The sequence below is a fragment of the Rana temporaria genome, chromosome 9, assembly GCF_905171775.1.
Source record: "Rana temporaria chromosome 9, aRanTem1.1, whole genome shotgun sequence".
NCBI lineage: Eukaryota > Metazoa > Chordata > Amphibia > Anura > Ranidae > Rana > Rana temporaria.
The window spans coordinates 14,164,482-14,188,339 of NC_053497.1; the positions used below are offsets into that span (position 1 = coordinate 14,164,482).

Here is a 23,858-nt window from a genome sequence, read left to right on the forward strand (position 1 = left end):
ATTGCTCTCGCTCTACCAATTGCGGCGATACCTCACATGTGTGGTTTGAATACATTTGTGGGGGCTACTCACGGATGCGTTCGCTTCTACGCGCAAGCTCGTCGGGACGGGGTGCGTTCTCTGGCTCCTAACTTTTTTAGCTGGCTCCTAGATTCCAAGCAAATTTGTCAAAACCTGCCATAGGGCATACCGGGCATATGCCTGGTGGGCCGCGACGGCCCGCAGTGGCCCGTGGGCCGTATGTCACATCTCCCCCCAGTGTAACATGCAGGGGGTCCAGAACTGTTAGGGGGGTGTCTGTGTAAAAAAACTGTGGGGATCTGTGTAATGTAAAAGGGTCCAGAGGTGCACGGTGCTGTGTAAAGTAAACGGGTCCAGAGGTGTGGTGCTGTGTAATGTAAAGGGGTCCAGAGGTACAAGGTGCTGTGTAATGTAAAGGGGTCCAGGGTGCTGTGTAATGTAAAGGGGTCCAGGGGTACAAGGTGCTGGAACCCCACATCCCATCGTTAACCCCCGTGCACTGGTAGGCACTACACAGGCACTGGTGGGCACAGATGAGGCGGCGGCAGCTCTCCCTGTTTGGGACCGATGTCCCTCTGACAGAAGCCGGTATTTGGCCTTTTTTTCCCCGTCTCATGCTGACAGCACAAGGGGGGGGAAGCTGATTACGATCTTCTGTTTACATCATGTGATCAGCTGTCATTGACTGACAGCTGATCACGTGGTAAGGGGCCAGGATCGGCCCCTTACTCTGATCTGTGATCAGTCGAGTCTCATTGACTCTGTGTTCAGGGGGGGCACGCAGGCGGCGCAATCTCGGGAGGACGTACATGGACATCCACCTCACAATTAAGACCCGTGCTGTAGCCGGTCTTTCGGGGGCTAAAGCGCCCCATCCCCTCGTTTTCGCACGCAGAAGCAACCCCTTACATAAGTCGTACCCGCATATATAAATGGCGTTTAAACCACACATGTGAGGTATTGCTGTGATCGTTCGAGTGAGAACAATATTTCTAGCAATAAACCTCCCCTGTTACTCTAAACTGGTAACCTGTAAAAATCTTTGAAGCGTCGCCTATGGAGATTTTTCAGTACTGGTTCCATTCCACGAGTGTGCACAAATTTATTATTAGTTTTTTTTCTAGTACTGTTTGTCTAAAGGCAGCCATACACGGTTCAAATTTCGAAAATCGTATCAAAGAATTTTTCATACGAATTTCGCACCGTTAGTGGGGGCTGCAGCAACAGCCGATTTTCGTGCGGCAAACAAATTTGAGAAATCTGACATGTTGGAAATTTTTTGAAAAACAAACGATTTTCTGATCAATGATGGGAGAATCGTGCGAGAAATGTAATAGAAAAAAAAACGCGAGAAAATGTGCGAGAAACGAATATTCCCCGGAGAGAAACAAATATTCCCCGGAGAGAAACTAATATTTTGTCTGCTGAATTTCGAGAATCAATGGTGGCATTCATTGGATCACAAAAAAAATAAAACTTTCTGATTTTGAAAAGAAAATTTGTTCGAAATTCGACCGTGTATGGCCTGCTTAAGGATTAGTTCCTGTGACGCCACTTTTCTCGTACCCAAAGGCAGCAGCCCAGCCCCCCCCCCCCCAAAAGACAGGGGGTCACCACCTTCTACCGGTGTAGTGGGGCAGAAAGCATCGGAATAGAACTCTTCCAATCTGCCCACACCATCACCCAACCATTGCCCCACAACCAACTGAGTCAGTACAGCATCATCTTCAACCCTACAGAAGTTCACTTTTTCCACACCAGTCTTCCCCCGCCATTTTACAAAAGAGTCCTCCGCTGGCCCGTCTGCATCATGCAAATGCATGATCATGTTCAAAAATATGGGATGCAGTGCTGCACCCCTGACAAGCCCATAAGGCACCCCAAGGTTCTGCAGCTGGTTGAGAAATGCTGGCTTAAAGGAGTTGTAAAGGCAGAAGGTTTATTTATCTTAAAGCGGAGTTCCGGCCACAATTTTAAAAATAAAAACTTTTTATATATAAATACCCCTGTAATACACAAGCTTAATGTATTCTACTACAGTTAGTCTGTAAACTAAGGTCCGTTTTGTTAGGTTGTTACAGCATTTAGACACTTTATAAAATACAAATTGACTGGGGCCATCTTAAGTGTGGGCATCATGAAGCCAGACTGTATGACTTCCTGGATTTCAGCCTTGATCTCGCACATGCTCAGTGCTGCACAAGCATGTAATAGTTTCAGGTCAGGTTTCCATAGCAACGGGAGGAACTTGCTGCCCCTTGTCTATGCAAAACTCTCCTCCCCTCCTTCCTCCAGGAACCAGTAAATATACTAAATCATTTGTTATGTAGATATATCTGCACAGAAACAAGATTATATATATATATATATATATATATATATATATATATATATATATATATATATATATATATATATATATATATATACACACATACATATACTAGACATTTGCGCCGTCAATAAATTCATTTTGTTTAGTTCCGTTTCGCATTAGCCGTTATTTTCGTATTTCGTGCCCGAAACTCAATTCAGATTCGTACGAAATACGAATTTTCGTTAGATTCGTTCACTTTTCGTAACAATTACCCACATTCGTTATGATGAATTTTTAAAAAACTGGACTAATAGTATCTGCTGTGCTCATTATGAGGGGTTCCCACCATCCCTGTGCTGTGCTGACTTCCTGGCGCTGTAGGGATTATGGGAACCCCTCATGAGCACAGCAGGGGTACAAACCCAGGAAGTCAGCACAGCACAGGGATGGTGGGAACCCCTCATAATGAGCACAGCACGAATACAGCCCGGGAACTCAGCACAGGGATGGTGGGAACCCCTCATGAGCACAGTACAGGGATGGTGGGAACCCCTCATGAGCACAGTACAGGGATGGTGGGAACCCCTCATGAGCACAGTACAGGGATGGTGGGAACCCCTCATGAGCACAGCAGGAGTACAGACCCGGGTACTCAGCACAGCAGAGGGATGGTGGGAACCCCTCATGAGCACAGCAGGAGTACAGCCCCGGGAACTCAGCACAGTACAGGGATGGTGGGAACCCCTCATGAGCACAGCACAGGGATGGTGGGAACCCCTCATGAGCACAGTACATGGATGGTGGGAACCCCTCATAATGAGCACAGCAGGAGTACAGCCCCGGGGACTCAGCACAGCACAGGGATGGTGGGAACCCCTCATGAGCACAGCACAGGCATGGTGGGAACCTCTCATAATGAGCACAGAAGGAGTACAGCCCCGGGAACTCAGCACAGTACAGGGATGGTGGGAACCCCTCATGAGCACAGCACAGGGATGGTGGGAACCTCTCATAATGAGCACAGAAGGAGTACAGACCCAGGAACTCAGCACAGTACAGGGATGGTGGGAACCCCTCATGAGCACAGTACAGGGATGGTGGGAACCTCTCATGAGCACAGTACAGGGATGGTGGGAACCCCTCATGAGCACAGTACAGGGATGGTGAGAACCCCTCATGAGCACAGCACAGGCATGGTGGGAACCTCTCATAATGAGCACAGAAGGAGTACAGCCCCAGGAACTCAGCACAGTACAGGGATGGTGGGAACCCCTCATGAGCACAGCACAGGGATGGTGGGAACCCCTCATGAGCACAGTACATGGATGGTGGGAACCCCTCATAATGAGCACAGCAGGAGTACAGCCCCGGGGACTCAGCACAGCACAGGGATGGTGGGAACCCCTCATGAGCACAGTACAGGGATGGTGGGAACCTCTCATGAGCACAGTACAGGGATGGTGGGAACCCCTCATGAGCACAGCACAGGGATGGTGGGAACCTCTCATAATGAGCACAGAAGGAGTACAGCCCCAGGAACTCAGCACAGTACAGGGATGGTGGGAACCCCTCATGAGCACAGTACAGGGATGGTGGGAACCCCTCATGAGCACAGTACAGGGATGGTGGGAACCTCTCATGAGCACAGTACAGGGATGGTGGGAACCCCTCATGAGCACAGTACAGGGATGGTGAGAACCCCTCATGAGCACAGCACAGGCATGGTGGGAACCTCTCATAATGAGCACAGAAGGAGTACAGCCCCAGGAACTCAGCACAGTACAGGGATGGTGGGAACCCCTCATGAGCACAGTACAGGGATGGTGGGAACCCCTCATGAGCACAGTACAGGGATGGTGAGAACCCCTCATGAACACAGCACAGGGATGGTGGGAACCTCTCATAATGAGCACAGAAGGAGTACAGCCCCGGGAACTCAGCCAGCATCTCTTTGAATCAGGGGTGGGGGAAAGGGTACAGCATGTGTTAGTAGGCACTTTGGGAGGAGAGAGGACATGTGCTGGGGGAGGGGTGGGGGCAGATTTTCCTAAAACGCCCCCTAGCACATACCCTCTCCCCCCACATAGATCACTGCAGGAATTCATTTATATCAGCTCCCCCACGCAAGTGTCATCTATAGTCTGTCTGTTTACTTGCACACAGACCTTTAGCACAGCAGCATCCCACCTCCTGCCTGGCTCCTCCTCCTGTCTGTGTACTCAGAAGGTGTCAGATCGGAGGAGGCGTGGTAGGGGCGGGGTCATCGGCATACACAGTGTATGCCGATGACCCCGCCCCTACCACGCCTCCTCCGATCTGACACCTTCGTCTGCATTGCTAGTGAGAGAGGCAGCTGACGGGAAGCAATGTCGGCTGCCATGAAGAGCTGGGCTAAGATCGTGTGGGACAGCAAACACCCTGCACAAACTGCGGGGGGGGGGGGGGGGGTTGTGCCCACATTAGCCCGCCCCTCCTAAGCAAGTGCACCACCCCCCTGAAGCAGGACATACATAGAGCGGTGGGCGGGGCTTTAACCATCTCTCCGCCTACGCCCGCCCACCGCTCGCTCGAGATTTCTTTCAATTGCGGTGGAAGTACCGCGATACTTCTGAGGAATAGCAGAGCTGGGGATGACGCTGCGAGGCCTCTGCCGCCGCGGCGGGAGAAATAAACGAAAAACAATAGCACAGTGAGTATTTAGAAATAAAAAAAAAAACATGCCAAATATATTTAAGGGGGCAGTATTACATCATATGATACAAACTTAAAAAATAGGGTGGAACTCCGCTTTAATGCATTCTATGCATTAGGATAAAAAGCCTTCTGTGTGCAGCAGCCCCCTAATACTTACCTGAGCCCCATCTCTATCCAGCGATGTCCATGAGTTTCTCCTCCCATCATAGATTTTCCTTCCTTATTGGCTGAGATGCAGCAGTGGCGCCATTGGCTCGCGCTGCTGTCAATCAGTCAGATAGCCAATCAGGGGAGTGAAGGGCCAGGGCTCTGTGTCTGAATGGACACAGGGAGCTGTGACTTGGCTCAGGTGCCCCCCATAGCAAACTCCTTGCTGTGGGGGCACTCAACGGGAGCAAGGGACTGTGCAAAACTACTGAAACAGAGGAGGCAAGTATAACATGTTTCGTTTTTTTTTTTCTTATAAAAATAACAGACTTTACAATCACTTTAGAACACAGAGCATGAGTGCGCCTTCCTTGGTAAAGTTTGTTGATAGAGAAGTACAGAGGTTTTTTTTTTTTTTTTTTCAATCATACTTACCTAGGCAGATTCCCGATTCAAACGCTGAGAAGCAAGCGATCAAACGCAGCCATTCGTTCGGGTTCTCATGGCTTCCTGAGCAGAGAGCTGGTGACTGTCAGTCACCACTGTCTGCTCTCCCCCGCTCCACTCACTGGAGTGCTGGACTGTGGAGGGGGCGGGGGGTGGGAATGTGCGCCTCGGGCTCTCAATGGCTCGTGAAGAGGCTGAGAAAGGTGCCTGTCCAGGCATGTAGGCAGATCCCGACTCCATTCTTGCGATCTTGCCCGAGTATGGGCAGGTTCTGCGACGGTTGATGACAGTGGGCTTCAGCCCGCTGTCTGCTGAAGACGGGTCATAGGAGTGCAGAATGAACTGCACTGCTGTCATCCACAGGAAAACTACAGCCATACGAGCTTTTAACAATACAATTGTTCGAGTGTTCTAAGAAATGTTCCAAAAAAAATGCTGATCTTTCTTTTTTTCTTTTTCCTTCCTTTCCCTTCCTTCCTTTTTTTATTTTTTCCTTCCTTTTTCTTTTTTCTTTTTCCTTCCTTTTTTTTTTCTTTTTCCTTCCTTTTTTTCTTTTTCCTTTTTCCTTCTTTTTTCTTTTTCCTTCTTTTTTCTTTTTCCTTCTTTTTTCTTTTTCCTTTTTTTTCCTTCTTTTTTCTTTTTTCTTTTTTTCTTTTTCCTTCTTTTTTCTTTTTTCTTTTTCCTTCTTTTTTCTTTTTTCTTCTTCCTTCTTTTTTCTTTTTTCTTCTTCTTTCTTTTTCCTTTTTCTTTTTACTTTTTCCTTCTTTTTTTCTTTTTCCTTCCTTCCTTCCTTTTTTCCCTTTTCCTTCCTTCCTTTTTTCCCTTTTCCTTCCTTCCTTTTTTCCCTTTTCCTTCCTTCCTTTTTTCCCTTTTCCTTCCTTCCTTTTTTCCCTTTTCCTTCCTTCCTTCCTTTTTTCCCTTTTCCTTCCTTCCTTCCTTTTTTCCCTTTTCCTTCCTTCCTTCCTTTTTTCCCTTTTCCTTCCTTCCTTCCTTTTTTCCCTTTTCCTTCCTTCCTTTTTTCCCTTTTCCTTCCTTCCTTTTTTCTTTTTCCTTCCTCCTTCTTTTTTCTTTTTCCTTCCTCCTTCTTTTTTCCTTTTCCTTCCTCCTTCTTTTTTCTTTTTCCTTCCTCCTTCTTTTTTCTTTTTCCTTCCTCCTTCTTTTTTCTTTTTCCTTCCTCCTTCTTTTTTCTTTTTCCTTCCTCCTTCTTTTTTCTTTTTCCTTCCTCCTTCTTTTTTCTTTTTTCCTTCTTTTTTTTCTTTTTCCTTCCTTCCTTCCTTCCTTCCTTTTTTTTTCTTTTTTCTTTTTCCTTCTTTTTTTCTTTTTTCCTTCTTTTTTTTTCATATACTGTATGTGAGAAATGTTAGAATTGGCCTGGGGGTCAGGTGGCTAAAGAAAAAAATAGTGCGTTTGCTGTCACTTTAAATCTGTTGGCTAATTGAGGATTGGTCGGTACAGAGAAGCATGGCTCAGGTTATACAATATAAAGGAAACCGGCACAGGGCAGTTCTATCAGATTACAGTTCTTTTTTCCGCAGACCTGATCACTGGACCGTAGCCGTTTTACTCCGACCTTTATCATGACTTGGGTAAAGCAAAGTATGGAAAGGATAAGAAAAGAGAAGCTGAACTCCAGGTGAATATAAAATACACAAAGCAGAACTAAAGTCCCGCTGTCAGAAACTGCGAGCAGGCAGCTGTTTATTGCAGAAGACATATACAACGTGTCTCTTGTAATAAAATGCACCTACCTTCCTGTCTTCTACCCAGGAGCAGCTCAGGTTACATCGCTGGCACATTCCCTGGGTGTCAGGGTAACTGCGCATGCACAGGAGTGACGTCATCGTGCCAGCTAATGAAAACGGCGCCAAAGACCGTCACCCAGCAGAAGATTGAAGAAGGGAAGGTCTGGACAGCCGCACTCCAATCAAAACGCATTTATTGTGCAAAAATAACAAAAGTACTAACCCAGGGTTTGACAAATTTGCTTGGAATCTAGGAGCCAGCTATAAAAGTTAGGAGCCAGAAAACGCACCCCGTCCCGACGAGCTTGCGCGCAGAAGCGAACACATACGTGAGCAGCGCCCGCATATGTAAACGGTGTTCAAACCACACATGTGAGGTATCGCCGAGATTGGTAGAGCGAGAGCAATAATTCTAGCCCTAGACCTCCTCTGTAACTCAAAACATGCAACCTGTAGATTTTTTTAAACATCGCCTATGAAGATTTTAAAGGGTAAAAGTTTGTCGGCATTCCACGAGCGGACGCAATTTTGAAGCGTGACATGTTGGGTATGAATTTACTCGGCGTAACATTATCTTTCATAATATAAAAAAAAAAAAATGGGGATAACTTTACTGTTGTCTTATTTTTTAATTAAAAAAAGTGTAATTTTTTCCCAAAAAAGTGCGCTTGTAAGACCGCTGCGCAAATACGGCGTGACAGAAAGTATTGCAATGATCGCCATTTTATTCTCTAGGGTGGTAGGATAAAAAATATATATGTTTGGGGCTTCTAATTAGAGGGAAGAAGATGGCAGTGAAAATAGTGAAAAATGACATTAGAATTGCTGTTTAACTTGTAATGCTTAACTTGTAATACCAACGGCCACCACCAGATGGCGCCGGCTCACAAAAAAGTCGCCATGATGCCATTTCTAGTCGCCATGGCGACCTGGCGCCCGGGATTTGTCGAGCCCTGTACTAACCACAGCAGGGTACAGTATAAACTGACGCGTTTCACACTCTCAACAGCGCTTGGTCAAAGCTGTACTTTTGTTATTTTTGCACAATAAAGGCGTTTTTATTGGAGTGCGGCTGTCCAGACCTTGCCTTCTTCAATTCCTATATGCATGGCCTGCACCTGCTGCTTCCACCTTGAAGAGAGTGCTATCTCTATACACCTACCTGGAGCGGTGGTCCCTTCCCCCACCCAGCAGAAGATGCGAGCGCTGACGAGGGACGGGGACCGTTGAAGGAAAGGTAAGTTTAGCTTCACTTTTACCCAGGGCTCGACAAATCCCGGTCGCCAGGTCGACTAGAAATAGGGTCCTGGCGACTTGGCTTGTGAGCTGGCGCCATCTGGTGGTGGCCGTTGGTATTACAAGTTAAGCATTACAAGTTAAACAGCAATTCTAATGTAATTTTTCACTATTTTCACTGCCATCTTCTTCCCTCTAATTAGAACCCCCAAACATTATATATATTTTTTATCCTAACACCCTAGAGAATAAAATGGCGATCGTTGCAATACTTTCTGTCACGCCGTATTTGCGCAGCGGTCTTACAAGCACACTTTTTTTGGGAAAAAATTACACTTTTTTTAATAAAAAAATAAGACAACAGTAAAGTTATCCCCATTTTTTTTTAATATTATGAAAGATAATGTTACGCCGAGTAAATTGATACCCAACATGTCACGCTTCAAAATACGTCCGCTCGTGGAATGGCGACAAACTTTTACCCTTTAAAATCTCCATAGGCGACGTTTAAAAAACTCTACAGGTTGCATGTTTTGAGTTACAGAGGAGGTCTAGGGCTAGAATTATTGCTCTCACTCTACCAATCGCGGCGATACCTCACATGTGTGGTTTGAACACCGTTTACATATGCGGTCGCTGCTCACGTATGTGTTCGCGCGAGCTCGTCGGGACGGGGCACGTTTTCTGGCTCCTAACTTTTTTAGCTGGCTCCTAGATTCCAAGCAAATTTGTCAACCCCTGCTTTTACCGCTTCCCGACCATCCGCCGTCATTTATACGTAGCTGTACGTCGTCACGGAAACTCGCTTTTGCAGGTTCTCCCATTGGCCGGCGGGGGAGCCAATCAGCGGGTCCGGCAGAATCGATGTCTGCCGGCCACCCGTGATCGTTCCCCACAGTGACAGAACGGGGATCTGCCTGTGTAAAGAAGGAAAATCTCCGTTCCGACAGGAGATCACACAGATCCTGTCTTTGTGCTATGCAGGAAGAAGGATCTCTGTGTTGTTCCAGTGAGCCCATCCCCCTACAGTTAGAACACACAACCAGGGAACACATTTAACCCCTTGATCGCCCCTGATGTTAACCCCTTCCCTGCCAGTGTCATTAGTACAGTGGCGGTGCATATTTTTTAGCACTAACTGTAATAATGTCACTGGTTCCCAAAAAAGTGTCAAAAATGTCAGGTGTCTGATCACAATGTCGTAGTCCTGCTAAAAATCGCTGTTCGCTGCCATTACTAGTAAAAAAAAAAGAAAGAATAATAAAAATGCCATTAATCTATCCTATAGTTTGTAGACGCTATAACTTTTGCGCAAACCAATCAATATACGCTTATTGGGCTAGATCCAGGTAGGGGCGCGCATTGTTAACGGCGGCGCAGCGTATCGTATTTACGCTACGCCGCCGTAAGTTAGAGAGGCAAGTGCTGTATTCACAAAAGCACTTGCCTCCTAAGTTACGGCGGCGTAGCGTAAATGGGGCCGGCGTAAGCGCGCGTAATTCAAATGAGGATGAGGGGGCGTGTTTTATGTTAATTCTTGGTGACTCTACGTGATTTAAGTTTTTCCCGAACGCCGCATTCGCCGTCCGTGGAATTTCCCAGTGTGCATTGCTCCAAAGTACACGGCAAGGACGTCATTGGTTTCGACGTGAACGTAAATTACGTCGAGCCCCATTCACGGACGAGTTACGCAAACAACGTAAACGGGAACGACGGCCATACTTAACATTGCGTGCGCCTCCTAATAGCAGGAGTAACCTTACGCCGAAAAAGCCGAACGTAAACGACGTAAAAAAATAGCGCCAGGCGTACGTAAATTTGTGAATCGGGGTATCTAGGTCATTTGCATATTCTACGACGGAAGCGCCACCTAGCGGCCAGCGTAAATATGCATCCTAAGATACGACGGTGTAAGAGACTTACGCCAGTCGTATCTTAGGCTAATGTCGGCGTATCTTGCTTTCTGAATACAGAAAAAAGATACGCCGGCGCAGCTTTGAATTTACGTGGCGTATCTATAGATATACGCCGGCGTAATTCAATGCTGAATCTAGCCCATTGTGTTTTTTTTTTTTTATAAATAACAAATATGTTATTTTCCTGCTCTGTGTAATGGTTTTGCTGACTTCGGCCCCTATCCTCTTCTTGGTCGGCCCTCCTGGCTCCTCCTTCTTAAGAAATGCCCCCATTTGCTCTGGGGGCACTCGTGTGCTCGCTCCTGAGCCCCGCTCTGAGCATCCATAGGAGACACAGAATGGGACTTGGCTCCGCCCCACACTTCCTCCTCACTGGCTGTGATTGACCGACACGGTAGCCAATGGCTCCTGCTGCTGTTTTTCAGCCAATGGGGAGGCAGAGACCCGAGACAGCAGTTGCTCTCCTGCACATTGCTGGATTGGGTAAGTATTGGGAAGGGGGGGGGGGGGGCTGTTGGTGGGGGGGCTGCATGCTGAAGGCACAGAATGCATGAAGTTAAAGCGGAGTTCCGGCCACAATTTCACTTTTTATATATAAATACCCCAGTAATACACAAGCTTAATGTATTCTAGTAAAGTTAGTCTGTAAACTAAGGTCCGTTTTGTTAGGTTGTTACAGCATTTAGACACTTTATAAAATAGAAATTGACTGGGGCCATCTTAAGTGTGGGCATCATGAAGCCAGACTGTATGACTTCCTGGATTTCAGCCTTGCAGATCTCGCACATGCTCAGTGCTGCACAAGCAGTGTCAGATCAGGTTTCAGCACCTGTGCTGTCCAAGTCACATGATTCTTCGAGACTGGGGAGTGCACAGACTCCTGGAAAGTTACACCCACTACATTCCCAGGAGTCTGTGCGGTGCGGTGTAGGTTAGGAAGCATTAAGCACCTAGGTGCAGGAAGAGGGAAGATTAACTATTCTGCCTAGCAACAACACTTTGAAGGCATCTAAAAAATATATTTTTTTTTCTTAAAGGACTAATGACATTTTTTTAAAACTACTGATGTAATGTTATATTTATGGGTGGAACTCCACTTTAAGAAAACCTTCAGCCTTCACATCTCTTTTAAAGGAGCCAATGAGGTGCGCTTTAGCGCTTGTATGCTAACACGGAACATGCTAACAGGAGAAGAGAGCCGAGTGACAGTGAGAGGAGCTCATCAGTCTGCTGCTTCTCATTTCACTATCCAATCACAGGTTGGGGGAGGGAAAAGACCTGTAAATGTTACATAACTGCAGCAGAGAAAACCAGGTCTCCCGTGCTACCAGACAGAGCTGTGTCACTTTCAGGACTGGCTGGACAAGATCCAAATCCTTTTGGCAGGCAAAGCGGATCACATACGTATTTTATTTGTGGATTTGGCTTTTTGCCCGGAGTTGGGCTTTAGGACACTTTGAAGACATTTGTTTGTGCTTAAGTGAATGGCAGAGGATGAATGATTAATGAAGTGGAGGAGGGGGAGGGGACTGAGATTTAACCTTTAGTCGGACGGGATGTTGTGGATGTGATGGTGCAGGATGAAGACGGGACAGTATGGAGAAATGCTGGGGGTGGCTGCAGACATTAATGGTGAGCTTTGAGATCTGGCCATATAGATATGAGATCTGGCGGTGTGTAGATATGAGATCTGGCGGTGTGTAGATATGAGATCTGGCGGCGGCGTAGATATGAGATCAGGCGGGGCGTAGATATGAGATCTGGCGGTGTATAGATATGAGATCTGGCGGCGGCGTAGATATGAGATCTGGCGGTGTGTAGATATGAGATCTGGCGGGGCGTAGATATGAGATCTGGCGGTGTGTAGATATGAGATCTGGCGGCGGCGTAGATATGAGATCTGGCGGTGCGTAGATATGAGATCTGGCGGCGGCGTAGATATGAGATCTGGCGGTGTATAGATATGAGATCTGGCGGCGGTGTGTAGATATGAGATCTGGCGGTGTGTAGATATGAGATCTGGCGGTGTGTAGATATGAGATCTGGCGGTGTGTAGATATGAGATCTGGCGGCGGCGTAGATATGAGATCTGGCGGTGCGTAGATATGAGATCTGGCGGCGGCGTAGATATGAGATCTGGCGGCGGCGTAGATATGAGATCTGGCGGCGGCGTAGATATGAGATCTGGCGGCGGCGTAGATATGAGATCTGGCGGCGGCGTAGATATGAGATCTGGCGGCGGCGTAGATATGAGATCTGGCGGCGGTGTGTAGATATGAGATCTGGCGGTGTGTAGATATGAGATCTGGCGGTGTGTAGATATGAGATCTGGCGGTGTGTAGATATGAGATCTGGCGGTGTGTAGATATGAGATCTGGCGGCGGTGTGTAGATATGAGATCTGGCGGCGGTGTGTAGATATGAGATCTGGCGGCGGTGTGTAGATATGAGATCTGGCGGCGGTGTGTAGATATGAGATCTGGCGGCGGTGTGTAGATATGAGATCTGGCGGTGTGTAGATATGAGATCTGGCGGTGTGTAGATATGAGATCTGGCGGTGTGTAGATATGAGATCTGGCGGCGGCGTAGATATGAGATCTGGCGGTGCGTAGATATGAGATCTGGCGGCGGCGTAGATATGAGATCTGGCGGTGTGTAGATATGAGATCTGGCGGTGTGTAGATATGAGATCTGGCGGTGTGTAGATATGAGATCTGGCGGTGTGTAGATATGAGATCTGGCGGTGTGTAGATATGGGATCTGGCGGTGTGTAGATATGAGATCTGGCGGTGTGTAGATATGAGATCTGGCGGTGTGTAGATATGAGATCTGGCCATATAGATATGAGATCTGGCGGTGCGTAGATATGAGATCTGGCGGTGTGTAGATATGAGATCTGGCGGTGTGTAGATATGAGATCTGGCCATATAGATATGAGATCTGGCGGTGCGTAGATATGAGATCTGGCGGTGTGTAGATATGAGATCTGGCGGTGTGTAGATATGAGATCTGGCGGCGGCGTAGATATGAGATCTGGCGGCGGCGTAGATATGAGATCTGGCGGCGGCGTAGATATGAGATCTGGCGGCGGCGTAGATATGAGATCTGGCGGCGGTGTAGATATGAGATCTGGCGGTGTGTAGATATGAGATCTGGCGGTGTGTAGATATGAGATCTGGCGGTGTGTAGATATGAGATCTGGCGGTGTGTAGATATGAGATCTGGCGGCGGTGTGTAGATATGAGATCTGGCGGCGGTGTGTAGATATGAGATCTGGCGGCGGTGTGTAGATATGAGATCTGGCGGCGGTGTGTAGATATGAGATCTGGCGGCGGTGTGTAGATATGAGATCTGGCGGTGTGTAGATATGAGATCTGGCGGTGTGTAGATATGAGATCTGGCGGTGTGTAGATATGAGATCTGGCGGCGGCGTAGATATGAGATCTGGCGGTGCGTAGATATGAGATCTGGCGGCGGCGTAGATATGAGATCTGGCGGTGTGTAGATATGAGATCTGGCGGTGTGTAGATATGAGATCTGGCGGTGTGTAGATATGAGATCTGGCGGTGTGTAGATATGAGATCTGGCGGTGTGTAGATATGGGATCTGGCGGTGTGTAGATATGAGATCTGGCGGTGTGTAGATATGAGATCTGGCGGTGTGTAGATATGAGATCTGGCCATATAGATATGAGATCTGGCGGTGCGTAGATATGAGATCTGGCGGTGTGTAGATATGAGATCTGGCGGTGTGTAGATATGAGATCTGGCCATATAGATATGAGATCTGGCGGTGCGTAGATATGAGATCTGGCGGTGTGTAGATATGAGATCTGGCGGTGTGTAGATATGAGATCTGGCCATATAGATATGAGATCTGGCGGTGCGTAGATATGAGATCTGGCGGTGTGTAGATATGAGATCTGGCGGCGTGTAGATATGAGATCTGGCGGCGTGTAGATATGAGATCTGGCGGCGTGTAGATATGAGATCTGGCGGGGCGTAGATATGAGATCTGGCGGGGCGTAGATATGAGATCTGGCGGTGTGTAGATATGAGATCTGGCGGGGCGTAGATATGAGATCTGGCGGTGCGTAGATATGAGATCTGGCGGCGGTGTGGAGATATGAGATCTGGCGGCGGTGTGGAGATATGAGATCTGGCGGCGGTGTGGAGATATGAGATCTGGCGGCGGTGTGGAGATATGAGATCTGGCGGCGGTGTGGAGATATGAGATCTGGCGGCGGTGTGTAGATATGAGATCTGGCGGCGTGGAGATATGAGATCTGGCGGCGGTGTGGAGATATGAGATCTGGCGGCGGTGTGGAGATCTGGCGGCGGTGTGGAGATATGAGATCTGGCGGCGGTGTGGAGATATGAGATCTGGCGGCGGTGTGGAGATCTGGCGGCGGTGTGGAGATATGAGATCTGGCGGCGGTGTGGAGATATGAGATCTGGCGGCGTGGAGATATGAGATCTGGCGGCGGTGTGGAGATATGAGATCTGGCGGCGGTGTGGAGATCTGGCGGCGGTGTGGAGATCTGGCGGCGGTGTGGAGATATGAGATCTGGCGGCGGTGTGGAGATATGAGATCTGGCGGCGGTGTGGAGATATGAGATCTGGCGGCGTGGAGATATGAGATCTGGCGGCGGTGTGGAGATATGAGATCTGGCGGCGGTGTGGAGATCTGGCGGCGGTGTGGAGATCTGGCGGCGGTGTGGAGATATGAGATCTGGCGGCGGTGTGGAGATATGAGATCTGGCGGCGGTGTGGAGATATGAGATCTGGCGGCGTGGAGATATGAGATCTGGCGGCGGTGTGGAGATATGAGATCTGGCGGCGGTGTGGAGATCTGGCGGCGGTGTGGAGATATGAGATCTGGCGGCGGTGTGGAGATATGAGATCTGGCGGTGGTGTGGAGATATGAGATCTGGCGGCGGTGTGGAGATATGAGATCTGGCGGCGGTGTGTAGATATGAGATCTGGCGGCGGTGTGTAGATATGAGATCTGGCGGCGGCGTAGATATGAGATCTGGCGGCGGCGTAGATATGAGATCTGGCGGCGGCGTAGATATGAGATCTGGCGGCGGCGTAGATATGAGATCTGGCGGTGGTGCGTAGATATGAGATCTCTCGTCGGCAAGATATGATTCTTACTTCACCAAGAGAAGGGGGATTAGAACAAAAAGTGGGGGAGGGGGTTTATGGTGCGGCATAAATAATGATCTGTTACTATACTCAAAAAATTCTTACAGGGATTCTAAAGGCATTTTTTTTAAATAACAAACATGTTCTACTGCCCAGATCCTCCTCTTCTTCTGGGGTCCCCCCGCCAGTGTTCATGGCTGCTTCTCCTAGCCAAGTGCCCCCCCTGCAAAGCAAGCCTCTTGTTCTGGGGACACTTGTGCATGCTTGCTCCCGAGCCGGCTGTGTGTGTCCATTGCCTTACACAGCAAGGGTCAACCCTGCCCTCTGCTCTCTCCTCACTGGTTGTGATTGACAGCAGCAAGTCAATGGCTTTCTGTCCAGTAAGGAGAGAGTGAGTGAGTTGAAAGAGCTGCTGCTCTCCCACCATATCACTGGATCAAGATCGGCTCAGGTAAGTATTTAGGGGCGGCTGGTGGGGGGTTGGGGGGGATCTGCATACAGGTTTTTTTTTTTTTTTTACTAGAGATGCATTAAATGAAAATTTTGGGGCTGAAACCAAAAATTACAGTTATTTTTTTATTTTATTTTTTTTAACACCAGGAAACCTCAATGCAGGCTGTAAAGTTGATCCAAGATTTACTTTATAATACTGTATGTGTAATATATATTAATATCATTTGTGCTCATAAGTTTACATACCCTGGGGCAGAATTTATGATTTCTTGTCCATTTTTCAGAGAATATGAATAATAACACAAAAAACTTTTTTTTCACTCATGGTTAGTGTTTGGCTGAAGCCATTTATTCTCCATCAACTGGGATTACCGTATTTATTGGCATATACTGCGCGCCGGCGTATAGCGTGCACCCCAAGCTCTGGAGGGAAGTTTAGGGAAAAACTTACATTTTGGATGTCTTGCCCGGCGTCCAACGGCGGCCTTGTGCGGGTCCGTCCAGCCTTGTGCGGGGTCTGTCTGCTGTCTTGCCCGGCGTCCATCGGCAGCCTTGTCCGGCGTCCGTCTGCGGCCTTGCGCGGGGTCCGTCGAGCCTTGTGGGTGTCCGTCTGCGGCCGGGTCTGTCGAGGGGTTGCAGCGTCCTGTGTTCGAATTTGGCGCGCTGTGAAGAGCCGGATTTCCTGCGCACTCGGCTTTTCTCGGCTTCTCTCGCGTGGCTGCGGGCGGAGCCGAGCCTAGCCCAGGGCGCAGTACACTCAGCTCGGACAATGTCGGAGATAGCGGGGATCCGCAGAGTATCGGCGTATATCGCGCACCCATGATTTTCTTCTGATTTTAAGGGGAAAAAAGTGCGCGGTATACGCCGATAAATACGGTTCTCTTTTTATATCATAATGGCAACAGAAACTACCCAGATAACCCTGAACAAAAGTTTACATACCCCGGTGATTTTGGCCTGATAACATGTGTGGTTTTATTGCCAAAGCTGAAGTTAGAAGCTGATTGGTTGCCACGTGTAGCTGTCGCAGATTCCGAGTGCTCCTGTACCAAGAGTTGAACCCCAATGTTTTCATTCTGTAATGACTGTGTCTGTCTGCAGGCTTTCCATCCTATAATGGGAATGGAGTCCACGGCTCAAGCAAGGTGGCGACGGATTTTCTGGAGGTACCTGGGGTGGGAACGTATGAGGACTTTAATACGATCGATTGGGTGCGGGAGAAGTCTAGAGACCGAGATCGACACAGAGAGGTAAGATAGGTGTGTGTGTGTGTGTGTACAGTATATACAATTCTAATGTAATTCCTAGACCAGTAATGACCTGTAACACTTTCTTCTACAGATCCTTAGTAAGAGTAAAGAATCCACGTGGGCACTCTTGCACAGTGTTAGCGATGCTTTCTCGGGATGGTTGTTGATGCTGCTGATCGGTTTGTTTGCAGGTAAAGGACTTGTCCCCAATAGATGCACAACCTTTTGGATGATTGTAAACAATCGCCTTGTGAAACAACCCATTTTCAAATTGAAACGAAAGGCAAAACATTTATGTATAGCTATAAAAATGTGTGTATATATATATATATATATATATATATATATATATAAATTCACATTCCCTCTGTTCTCAACTGCATAAGAGCTGGGGGGAGGAGAAGCAGCGGCACAATGGTTTTCCTAGTGAATCGCTGTTGGGGGGGTCATTTGGAGTGCAGGCTAATGGGCGCGTACACACGATCATTTTTCGGCATGAAAAAAACGTTTTTAACCACTTAAGACCCGGACCAAATGGCAGCTAAAGGACCCGGCCAGGTTTTGCGATTTGGCACTGCGTCGCTTTAACAGACAATTGCGCGGTCGTGCGACGTGGCTCCCAAACAAAATTGGCGTCCTTTTTTCCCCCACAAATAGAGCGTTCTTTTGGTGGTATTTGATCACCTCTGCGTTTTTTTTATTTTTTGCGCTATAAACAAAAATAGAGCGACAATTTTAAAAAAAAAACTATATTTTTAACTTTTTGCTATAATAAATATCCCCCAAAAATATATAAAAAAAAACTTTTTTTTTCCTCAGTTTAGGCCGATACGTATTCTTCTACCTATTTTTGGTATAAAAAAAAAATCGCAATAAGCGTTAATCAGTTGGTTTGCGCAAAATGTTATAGCGTTTACAAAATAGGGGATAGTTTTATTGCATTTTTATAATTTTTTTTTTTTTTTTTTAATACTTATGGCGGCGATCAGCGATTTTTTTTTCGTGACTGCGACATTATGGCGGACACTTCGGACAATTTTGACACATTTTTGGGACCATTGTCATTTTCACAGCAAAAAGTGCATTTAAAATGCATTGTTTGTTTATTGTGAAAACGACAATTGCAGTTTGGGAGTTAACCACAAGGGGGCGCTAATGGGGTTATGTGTGACCTCATGTGTGTTTACAACTGTAGGGGGGTGTGGCTGTAGGTGTGACATCATCGATTATGTATCCCTATAAAAGGGGTCACACGATCGATGACGCCGCCACAGTGAAGAACGGGGAAGCCGTGTTTACACACAGCTCTCCCCGTTCTTCAGCTCCGGGGACCGATCGCGGGACTCCAGCGGCAATCAGGTCCCGCAGTCCCAGTCACGGAGCTTGGGACCGGGTCGCGGGCGCGCGCTTGCGACCCACGGCTGGACAATAGCACAGCACGTACCTGTACGTACATGTGCCCAGCCATGCCATTCTGCCGATGTAAATGTGCAGGAGGTGGTCCTTAAGTGGTTAAAAAATGTAATTTAAAATGATGGTGTGTGGGCTTCACATCATTTTTCGGCTTCTAAAAAACGACAAAAAAAAAAATTCGAATATGCTGCAATTTTTAAAGCTGTTTCAAAGGATGTAGTTTTTCGGGTTGTAAAAAATGATCGTGTGTGGGCTAAAATGACGTTAAAAACCTGCGCATGCTCAGAAGCAAGTTATGAGACGGGAGCGCTCGTTCTGGTAAAACTACCGTTCGTAATGGAGTAAGCACATTCATCACGCTGTAACAGACAGAAAAGCGCAAATCGTCTTACTAACACAGAATCAACTAAAGCAGCCCAAAGGTGAATGGAACTTCCCCTTTATAGTGCCGTCATACGTGTTGTACGTCACCGCGCTTTGCTAGATAATTTTTTTAAACCGATGGTGTGTAGGCAACGTCGTTTTAATGATGAAGTTGGAAAAACTTCGTTTTTTGGACGTGCTGAAAAACAAAGTTTTTTTTTTTTTTTTTTTTTTTCATGCTGAAAAATGATCGTGTGTACGCGGCATTACACTTTCATAATATGAATATGACAGAAGTGGTAGATAGTCACCAGTATGATCTGCTTTGATTTCAGGTTCTTTAGCTGGTCTGATTGACATTTCCTCGCATTGGATGACGGACCTGAAGGAGGGGATTTGTATGTCTGGCTTCTGGTTTAACCATGAGCAGTGTTGCTGGAAATCGGTGAATGTGGAATTCGCAGACAGGAATAACTGTCCGGAATGGAGAAGTTGGTCCGAGTTAATCCTTGGAGGGTCAGAGGTGAGAGCTTAGAAGGATATTTGATTTGTATTCTTGGCATTGGCATGTACCTGTGTTCTACTGGGGGGGGGGGGGCGGCTGCCTTATCCAAAAGGTTCTAAAATTAAAGAATTACAGGGAAAGCTTTTTTGGCTGTATGTCTCCTATGGATCACAGAAGTACAGTTTGCGCTGCACTCCTGTGACCCATTTTCAGCAGACTGCGGGCTGAAGCCCGCTGTCAGCTGACGTCACAGAGCCGGTCCAGGCTTGGGCAAGACTGCAACCATATAGTCGGGATCCGCCCACATGCCTGGACTGGCACCCGGCTCAGGCTCTCGGCAAGCTGCTGAGAGCCTGAGCCAGCTGCCCCCGCCACAGCCCAGCGCTCCAGTGAGCATGGGGGAGGGGGGCAGAGCATAGAGCCAGTGAATAACATTCACCAGCTCTCTGCTTAGGGAGCTCTGAGAACCAAGCGATCAGCAGTGTTTTATCGCTCGGTTCTCATTCTTAGAGGCGCCAGGGGACAGATGCAGCATCCACCTGGGTAAGTATGATTCTTGAAAAAAAGAAAAATCCCATAGTTCTTTTTTTAGTCCCCAGTTTATATTAAAGGAGTTGTAAACCCTCGTGTTTTTTTCACCTTAATGCATCCTATACATTAAGGTGAAAAAACGTCTTCTAGTGATTGGCTACCTAGCTCACCCCCCATTTTTACTCACCTAAGCCCTTGAATTTTCCACGGCGGAGACGCGCTCTTCCTCTGCCAGGGCTCCTGATTGGATAGATTGATGGCAGCGCAGCTATTGGCTCCCGCTGCTGTCAAAACCAATGACGTGGGGGGCAGGGGCGAGTCTTACATTCAGGGACTATGGATGTCGAATGCTGGACATGGGAGCGCACCCTGCAAGGTAACCCCCCAGGAGAGCGCTTCTTCTAGGGGTCATAGGATGCGGGAAGGAGCCGCCGAGGGACCCCAGAAGTCGATCTTTGGGGCCACTCTGTGCAAAACGAACTGCACAGTGGAGGTAAGTATGACCTTATTTGGGGGAAAAAAAGGTTTGTGTGGTCAAGCTTGTTTTTGGTCATACTTCTCATTTGGGTCACTTGTGTAATTTCATCATAAAGCTGCTCCAGGCGCTGTAAGCATCCTGATCATATTGTCAGGATCCACACAGTGACCTGTTTGAAAGCTGGCTCAGGTTCTCGGAGCTCGGCTGAGAGCCAAACTCAGCTGCCACCAGCCCCCTTTTCCAGCCTGGCACTCCAGTAAACACTGTAGGGGCAGAGCAGAGAACAATGACTGACAGTCACTGCTCTCCGCTCCAAGCTGACCAAGAACTCATCAATCAGGGGTCATGTGATCAGTCCATTCTCTGGCTTGGAGCCTACAGAGACAGCTGCAGTTGACACGTGATATCGCACACCTCTACAACGCAGGTGTGTGAACTATCAAAAACATAATAATAATATAGTCTTGTCTTTGTGTTGGGACTGCTCTAGGCATAGCTGCCCAATGTAGCCCAACACAGCAGGTGTAAGCGGGATCTAAGAGGGAAAAGGATTATATTTATGTAAAAAATGGGGTTGGGACTTTATATGAGGCATGTGGTTTGGGTCACCACAGGCCTCCATCCCTGTAAGGATAAAATATGGACGGTTGGGACTTTAAATGAGATGCGATTAGCAATATGCGATTAAGTATAAATATATATATATATAATGGCAAATGTAAAAATTCTTACCATAAAGACCAGGCTCAAAAATACCAAACCAAAGAAGCACAAAACCAAATTAGTCTGTCTAACTGTATGTAATTAAAACAGAGGTTCAGTTGCAGTCATTTGCAAATGTCTGGGAAGCTGCAGGCCACGTCACGGCACTCTGTGTAACTGCAGTCCTAACTGTGATTTTTAAGGCCTCCAAAGGAGGAACCCAGGTGTGCTAATTAATAGACAGGGAGCAGAAAGCAACATAGAACCGCCCCTATCTATGGTTGGTCTGGCAAATGAGAGCACTGAAAAAACAAAATACAAAAAACAGGGGTGAAACCAAAAACATGCCTACCAAACCAAAATACCACCAAACTGGGTGCGGACCACATCAAACTGGGTCAGCTAGTCAAAAAACGACAATGCATGAATTAACTTGTTGGTGGTAGATCTGTGGAGGCAATGTGTGACACTCCTGGAATCGCATCTCCATCCCTGGTTATTTTTGAGCCTGGTCTTTATGGTAAGAATTTTTACATTTGCCATTATATATATATATATTTATACTTAATCGCATATTGCTAATCGCATCTCATTTAAAGTCCCAACCGTCCATATTTTATCCTTACAAGGATTATATTTATTTCCTGTTGTGTCTCCAGGACAGGAAGTGGAAAAGCAGATTAACCAACATGCCACAACTGCATGCATATGAGTTGTGTTCGGTGGTGGTAGTGCCCACCGAATGTGACAGGGAACATAGTCTTTGCTGAGGACATGCAGGAGTGGACTGTGGAGTGTGAACCTTTGCAGCTTAAAAGCGGAGTTCCACCCAAAAGTGGAACTTCCGCTGATTTGTCGCCTCTCCCCCTCTGGTGCCACAATTGGTACCTATCGGGGGTTCCCACTTCCGGTAAACCTGCGTCACAGGCCATGACGTCACCGTGGGGCTCCCTCCTCCTCCCCCTGTCGCCGTGTCAGTAGGAGAGAGGAGCGGGGGCCTCGCGCATGCGCAATAGGGTTCCCGGCGTGAAGCCGTAAGGCTACACTGCTAGGTTCCCTAACCAGCAAATGGCTTCTTGTTATAAAGTTATTTTTTTTTTTTTTAGTTTTAGGTTAAAATTGTATGCATTTCTTTTTACACTCTTCTGTAAATTTGTTGGGTGATTATCGGTCTCCTTTATTACTTTTGTCATCTAATAATTTTTCTTTTTTTGGTGTTTGTAGGGGGCGTTCCCTTACATCTTGAATTATGTAATGTACATCCTGTGGGCTCTCCTCTTCGCCCTCCTTGCGGTCTTGTTGGTCCGCAACTTTGCGCCGTATGCCTGCGGGTCCGGTATCCCTGAGGTAGGTCTCTCTGAAGCTCAGCTGTTGTTCTTGGGTGTTCCCTCTCTTCTAGTTGCATTCCTCACAGTGAAATAAAACAGGAATTGGACACTCTTATATGCCATCTTGACGTTTTTAAAGGATCAGCTCATCCTTTACAAAAAATAAATAAAATAAATGCAATTTTTTTGCAGGTAAAAAGATGTGATTTCTTTATCGTACATCACGGGACACAGAGCGGCATTCATTACTATATGGGTTATATGGAGTACCTTCAGGTGTAGACACTGGCAATCTCAAACAGGAAATGCCCCTCCCTATATAACCCCCTCCCATAGGAGGAGTACCTCAGTTTTTCCGCCAGTGTCTTAGGTGTTAGTCATGGTTTAGCTTGCCTCCACATCCTTGGGATTAGGTGAGCTAACCGGTTCTGTCCAAAAAAGCCTCAGCGCTAAAGTGGTCAGTAACCGGACCCCAAACCCTTGGGGTATAGCCCATAATGCTTTTCTTTTTAGAGAGCTGGACCCTGGGCCCAGAACTTAGAAACCTTTGGGTGCCTAATGTTTCTGTTGCCAGAGTGCTATATGGGCCCAGGACAGTGGATCCTTCATAGGAACCCAGGGCCTGAAGGTCTAGACATCCCCACCGAGATGGGGGAAGATTGGGCCTCTTGCTTGGCAAAGTCCTGCGGCATGGAGCAGGTAAGTGAGGGGAAAACTTGCGGAACTTGGTTCTTAGCAGGTTTTTTCTGGGGGGTCACAGGGGACATGCCTAAAGTTATGCACTGCATCTGGCAAACTAGTCACATATCATAAAGATAGGATGGCTCTATATGTATTATTCCCCATAAGATGTGACCTCCCTTGTAGTGTTGGAAAAGCATTGAGTGGGGCCTGTGTGATATAAAAGTATATGTGTGTGTCAGAGAGCTGTGCTTACCTGCAAGGCGATGCTCCATTCAGTCTTCCTCCTCACGGCCTGCAAAGCAGGCAAAACGCTGACCTCCTCATGGTTCCAGGCTGCAGTTTGCTGGAGCAGAGAGGTCCCTTCCTCCCAACCCCACCCCCCCCCTGTCGGGAGGGGCATTTCCTGTTTGAGATTGCTGGGGGGGAAGGGCGGGTCAGTGGCTTAAGGAAGGGGCGGCCCTTCCTTGTTTGTTCCATATAGCTCA

At 47.4% G+C, this 23,858-nt stretch overlaps 1 protein-coding gene across 3 annotated transcripts in view; it reads left to right on the plus strand.

Moving 5' to 3' along the window:
- The window catches only part of CLCN5 (chloride voltage-gated channel 5), an 84,558-nt gene that overhangs the window by 14,873 nt on the left and 45,827 nt on the right, over positions 1 to 23,858 (plus strand). For 2 of the 3 annotated variants that reach the window (XM_040322833.1, XM_040322834.1), the window contains 4 exons: positions 17,221 to 17,369; positions 17,461 to 17,560; positions 19,481 to 19,668; positions 22,586 to 22,708. In XM_040322833.1, the coding sequence (XP_040178767.1) occupies positions 17,221 to 17,369; positions 17,461 to 17,560; positions 19,481 to 19,668; positions 22,586 to 22,708 (560 nt within the window). Of the gene's footprint in view, positions 1 to 12,054; positions 12,153 to 17,220; positions 17,370 to 17,460; positions 17,561 to 19,480; positions 19,669 to 22,585; positions 22,709 to 23,858 lie in introns of those variants that run through there. The other variant, XM_040322835.1, reaches the window with a different exon arrangement.